This window comes from Cyprinodon variegatus, unplaced genomic scaffold (assembly GCF_000732505.1).
Source record: "Cyprinodon variegatus isolate N-32 unplaced genomic scaffold, C_variegatus-1.0 Scaffold103, whole genome shotgun sequence".
NCBI lineage: Eukaryota > Metazoa > Chordata > Actinopteri > Cyprinodontiformes > Cyprinodontidae > Cyprinodon > Cyprinodon variegatus.
This window is the reverse complement of record NW_015150556.1, coordinates 98465-104752: the sequence shown is the minus strand read 5'-3', so window position 1 is coordinate 104752 and position 6288 is coordinate 98465. Positions and strand designations below refer to the sequence as shown.

Below are 6288 nucleotides of genomic sequence, written 5' to 3'. Positions count from 1 at the left end.
ACTAAACCTAGAAACTTACGGGATGTTATCCAGCGACGACACAATTAAGTTCAACACCTTATCTGTTGTGGACCGCAGAGCCACACTGGAAGCCTGCAGCCTGTTACGTACTTCCTCATGTGACATGGCTTGCTCAGGAGTAACCTCATAGGGCAGCTTGCTAAAGGAAACCAATGGAAACAAAATTATTATTATTTTTTTAATGGTAAGAAACTGGTCTCCTGATAAGGTAAGATTGAAATATTCCAAATACTGTAAGAGAATTCACACATTAAAACGGAATAAATCCCAGCTTAAACCCTGTCAGTAATGTATTCAGCAGTAGTTTCTGCTCCTACCTGGCCTCTCCGGTCGCCGTCTCCAGCTGGTTGACCCAGGCTTTGTACACCTCCACAGGATTGGTGTTGGTGCTTAAACTCTTGTCATCTATGATATCTTTGACTACTGGGGCCAAAAGCTGCCTGAGTACATTGTGACCTCGTGCACCTCTGTTAAAGCTCACCACCATCTTGATGACTGTAGGATTGCCCGTCACTATTTCCTGGATCTGATCCACTTTTGAACTAAGACAGAGAATTAAGAGAAATGATAGAGACTATGCATATATTCACAAATATGCCAGAACAAATAAAAATAGAATCTGTATGTTTATAAAGAATAAGTTAGGTTTTATTTATATTAAAAGATCTCAATAAATGTAATTACAGTTCACTTCTGGGAAAGCTAATGTTTATATGAAACTAAAGCAGAATACATGATAATCTATGTTTAGATTATGAAATAATGCATATACAGGCCAATCCCATGGAACAATTTGATGTTGATAATCTGGAAGCTGAACATAATATTTGTTCCCATTTTTTTTAAGCTCACTACATAAAGAAATTGCGCCACTAATAAATGACAGATCTTATCTAAAATAGTTTTTTACATAAATTGCACAATTGTTAAAATGTGGTTGTTTTAGCTCAGAACTATTCAACAGTCAGACTGAAGATTAGTTGGATATTATCCATCTGTCCTGACAGCCTCAGCACAAAGCTCTGAATTAAATCCAGCTGCGCTGCGCAATATTATACAGGACTGCTCAGGCTAACATGATGTCACACATTTTTTCAGAAATATTAGCAAAGTTCCTCCTGTTCTTCCAAACCACATCTATCTATCCTTCGCAATCCTTGAGGTTCCACTCCAAAGAGATCTTGGACCTTAGGAGAATAGGTTTGAAATAATAGCAGAACTATACTTTAATCCAGAAAACCACCTCACAGTTATGCATACAGATCTACAGCCTTTTTGTATCACCCTCTGTTCTATCACGTGTTTTCAGTCAAATGACTCCTCTGCCTACACTTATGCAATCAGGCTCTGATCATTCTGCCAAATGATGCTCTGCTTAACATTTTGCTCTAATATCCACCAAGTTCTTACTTAATCTCTTCTTCCAGCGCAGTCTTGAAGAGTCTGAGCAGCAGATATTCCTCCCTTTGGTTGGAAGCATAGTTGTACAAAGTAAAGATCACTGTGTCCAGGAACTTTGTTGATTTGTTTTGAGGCATCTGAAAGATCAGCTTAGCCAAATAGGATGGATTGGTCTGAAAAAATGTCAGGAAAAAATGAGATTTAGTTTGTCCTAATGCTCAAAATCAGAAAGATCTAATTCTTGGTTCAATTGTAATACTGTTGCTGCAGAGCTTTTATACCTGCAGCAGATAAAAGAGATGTTGGTAGGCCTCCAGCTTCCTTCTCTTGCCCTTACTGAGGCCTTTGATCCCAAGTCCATCTCCAGCAGTCTGGTCATCTTTACTCGTTTTATTTTTCTTGTTCTTCATTTTCTTGTTATGTAAAACAACATCCTGTGAAATGAAACAAACCCTAAATTAACAGGGAATCCTAGCTGGAATATAAGGAGCACCATGGTCAGACCAGTCCCATCCCCTGAGTGTTTAGAAGACCAGAAGAAGGTGAACATATTTAACCTTTCCATCTCAAACAGATGCACTCGGAAAAACTCACAATGGAAAAAAATGTCATAAGTTCTCCACCTGCAGGGTGATCCTGTTCTTAACCAGCAGTCCGATCTTGATGTCCATCAGATTTAAGTCCTTCTCCATCTGTTGGTTGGAGCGGATCTTTGTCACCACTTCTTCCCTGAGACGCGTCACCTCTTGTTCCTCCTGCAGATCCCGGGGGCTCTGCTCCAACAAGTGGACAAACTTTCGGACCACTGACAGTGGAGGATCACTGGCTCCAGCTTACATGTCAAAAACCAGAACCTCAGTTTAGTTTTACCATATTGACAAACATTTACTGCTCCTACACCGATACGTTTTTCACATCCTGGGCAGCACAGACAAATCAGATGATAAAGTGGTCTGTGCCAGTGCATATGAAGACCTTAGAAATTAGATTTCAGAAATTAATATTTAAAAGGGGGATTTCTTTTATCTATAGATATATATCTCAAATTGTAAATACAAAAAATTATATTACTTAGAAAGTATGAGTATCACATGGAAATAATGAAAGGTATTCTTTATCATTTAATTTATTATCTTATTTAGACCCCAAATGCATGAACACCTGGATCAGAGCAGTATGGCCTGCAGGAGATCAGGCTGTGGCTTTGAGGTTTAGAGAGCCCAGGTTACTTTAATAGTGGCCTTCAGCTGGTCTACTCTGCTGGGTTTGAAGGTTAAGGTAAGGTACGTTAACTGGTCAATCAGTGAAACCATTTCTTAAGGGTTTGATAACCATCATGTCTGTCTGAGCTGCTGCAACTTTATGCTTCATTACTTCAAGGTCAACAAACCAACTCTTACAGGAGAGCCTGTCTTTGCAAATTTTGCAACTTTAAGCAAACTTTTAGCACTGTAGATAAATTATTCTAGATCATGTAGTGTCGACTATTATAAAATTCTATCTAAGAGGCATTTTGTTAAACCATTATTGTTTTAGATGAGCTATAGAAGCAAACTTTGGTCATTAAAGCATGTTTTTTTTTAAGTCATCTCCCCAGAAAAAAAACAAAAAAACAGAATTTGATCTGTTAATCAACTGTGATACATAATTATCAAAACAAATATAAGCTACCTTTGTTTTTTAACTGTTAAAATATAATTCACAGATTAACTAAATTTAATGTTGGAAAACATGTAGGAGTCGATAGCATAAAACAGAAACATTTTAAAGATTCATATATTTTCCCTTTTATCTAAAACTTTAATAAAACCCTTCAATAAAATCAATATTTTATCTATACTAATATCAAAGATACATCCATATTATAACAGCCTAACTAAAGCAGCTCAACCAACCCCTGTGATTAGAAAAGTCAAAGATGATTTTTAGACTTACTTAAGGTCCTGTAATCGTCTCTTGCTTTATTTGCCTTCAGGAAAGCCTGGATTTTTATAATTTCTTTTTCCTAAAAACGATAGATTGGTGAAAGGATCATGAGAAATTTAAGGCAATCTTTCAAAGACATGTCTGTGGATAGAACAGATAACTCACATGGTCTCGGAAGAACTGCAACCTTTGACTGTATTTCCGTTTTGCTTTCCACATTTTCACTATAGACTGGATCTAAGGATCAGAAAAATAAACTGTTGCATGAATTATGTATACAGACTATATGACTAACAGTTTGTTTTTATATTTTGTATGGTGATCTTGAGGATCCAGAAAGGCTCCTTTGAAATAAAATGTATTATGATTATTAGTTACAAATAACACTTCACAGCAATCTAATTTTGGTTAGCAGTTGCTTAAGAACAGCTGCAATTTTAAAGACAAAGAAGGAGAACTATATTAAAAGGCAATAATCACCTTGACCACAGAAGCAACACTTTTCTGAAGCAAATTCATCCGCGCTATGTAGATTCTCCTCTGTCTATAACCTCTCCAGCAAGCCTAAAAAAGAGAGAGAGAAGCTTTAAAATACTGCAGTTTGGTTAAAGGCATCACAGCATCGGTTGGTGAACTTGCACAGGCAGAAATAATCCCTTTAAAGGTTTCCTTCAACAGGTGTTATACTCTTATTTTGTCTTCTTTTAATCACATAAACTCACATTTAGACAACTTTAAAATACAATTGCTCTACATTTATAAATGCTTCAAAAGCCCACGGGTGCATCAGGAAGGAGAGATTAACAGATGACAGATCAGCCCTCCACATGTAAACTGATCGTTAAAAATAATTCAATCAATTCTGACAAATTACATTAAAGGTATAATTCATGATTCATCTTCAAACCCCTCTTACAAACAGATTTAGTCAACATCTTTCTTTTTAAATTGGTTGTTTTAGCAGTAGAGATGCTGATTTGACAGAAAAATAATGAAGCCTGGCTTTTTCCTTTTGAAGTGCAGTTTTTTTTTTTTTTTTTGCTTGGACCAATGTCCTGTAAGCAAAGCCAACCAATGACCAAATTTAGTCAATAAAAATGGTCAACCTTAGAGCAAAGACAATTTGGTTAAGATCTTCTTAAACAACTCAGACTTTTACAGCTCTACTTCAGCATAGAGTAAAAGGGTGAAGTGGTAAACAAAGGCTGTCAAATTTATATTAGTTTCCTTAAAATTTAACCCATATTTGAACAATTTACATGTCTTCATTGGTAAGGTTACTTTTCAAGAGATAAAAAAATCCAGGGAATGTCCATAGAATTTACCACCGAAAAGACTGCAGTAAATGTTTAATTAATGTATGTTTTCAGTTGGGTTTGTATGTGTGTTTGTCTGTCTGTCTTTGTACAGGATAACCTGAACAGCAATTCATTGAAATTTGCTAATGATTCAGATCATGTGCAAGTTTAAGCTATAGGTGGAAGTCACTTTGTAATTATAACAAGTGAATGGAATGATAAAAAAAAAAACAAGGACTTCCTCCAAATTCTTCACCACCAGCTCAAATCAACATCTGGAAATGTTAAAAACAGACATCTGAAGCTTTCATGGTGCAGTGACCAAAAATATACACCCAAACTAGGATAACATTAAAGCTCAGAAATTAAATGGCCTGATGATGTCCATGTCAGAAAACTAACTAATTTAAAAGGCATTTCTGATCCAAAGCCTTTTGTTATAAGAACAATTCTGTTAGAATCTTTTCAGAAGTCCAGCTCTGCTTGTTGAGGGACATTTAACCAAATATAAGTATTAATATACATACTTTATGCCTGGAAGTATAATCTTCACTATATCAGATCAAATATGTATTGAAACTTGTATACCAAATGTTTAATGGGCAAATAAACTGACTGATTGATGAACAGTGATTTCACTCAAAAACACCATGTCCATGGTGGATTAACTTCTACTGTAAATATATTGTTTCTATTATTTCTATATTAAAACTAAAGGACACAAAACAAATATGATCTTGATCATCTGGTCAATAAACATTTGAAGATGTTAAAAGGGTAAAAGAAGTAATGTCAGATATTTCCTACCTGGAGTTTAACTACATGATGCTCTTGATGCCGTAGATACTCCATTCTCTGTGAATGCTTTTTTCTGACCAAGAAACCTCTGATCTTTGCCTGCAGCTGGATGACGAAGGTTTCATTGGCTAACCATAGCTGTTCCCTGTTATACTCTGAAGTAACCACATTTACCACATTCTGACAGAAAAGAGAAAGAAAAGCCAATGTTAACAATTATACTTAATTTTACACAACCAGTGGTGTCAAAAGTACACACATTTGTTACTTAAGTAGAATTATAGATAGTGCAGTTTAAAAACACTCTGGTAAAAGTTTAGGTATCAACTTGACCTCTTTACTCAAGTAAAAGTGAAAAAGTATGTGCTCCAAAAACTACTAAAAGTATAAAACTATAAATTAAACCTTTAAAAAAAAAAGCCAGATGCCACTATATAAATTGAAAGCTCAATTTTTCAACTATTCGAAAAATTCTCTGAGATAGGGCCAAGGATGAGGGAGGTTCGGTTGGTCTCCGTCTCCGTCTCCCGATACGCTCTTGCCTGTGTCTGACCTTTTAGACATTTCAACATCTTTTTCTGAATCAGACATTGTAGCATAGCATAGACAATTCACATTTGCAATTTGAAGAACACCTGCTTGCTTCTGATGATTTCTTTTGCCGTCAACACAAATTTGATGAATAGTTGACCAACAGTGTTGGGCACGTTACTTTGAAAAAGTAATTAGTTATAGTTACTAGTTACTTCTCCCAAAAAGTAACTGAGTTACTAACTGAGTTACTCCACAATAAAAGTAACTAGTTACTAGTAACTAGTTACTTCTCCCAAAAAGTAACTGAGTT

General features: G+C 35.7%; 1 protein-coding gene across 1 annotated transcript in view; it reads right to left on the bottom strand.

The window, feature by feature from the left end:
• LOC107084533 (ras GTPase-activating-like protein IQGAP1) overlaps nt 1-6288 on the bottom strand; it is a 53887-nt gene that overhangs the window by 9566 nt on the left and 38033 nt on the right. The window contains exons 19-27 of the mRNA XM_015374420.1: nt 5454-5624; nt 3829-3912; nt 3514-3585; nt 3358-3427; nt 2046-2254; nt 1704-1856; nt 1432-1595; nt 339-563; nt 20-160 (exon numbers count right to left, since the gene is read on the bottom strand). Of these exons, the coding sequence (XP_015229906.1) occupies nt 20-160; nt 339-563; nt 1432-1595; nt 1704-1856; nt 2046-2254; nt 3358-3427; nt 3514-3585; nt 3829-3912; nt 5454-5624 (1289 nt within the window). The remainder of the gene's footprint in view (nt 1-19; nt 161-338; nt 564-1431; nt 1596-1703; nt 1857-2045; nt 2255-3357; nt 3428-3513; nt 3586-3828; nt 3913-5453; nt 5625-6288) is intronic.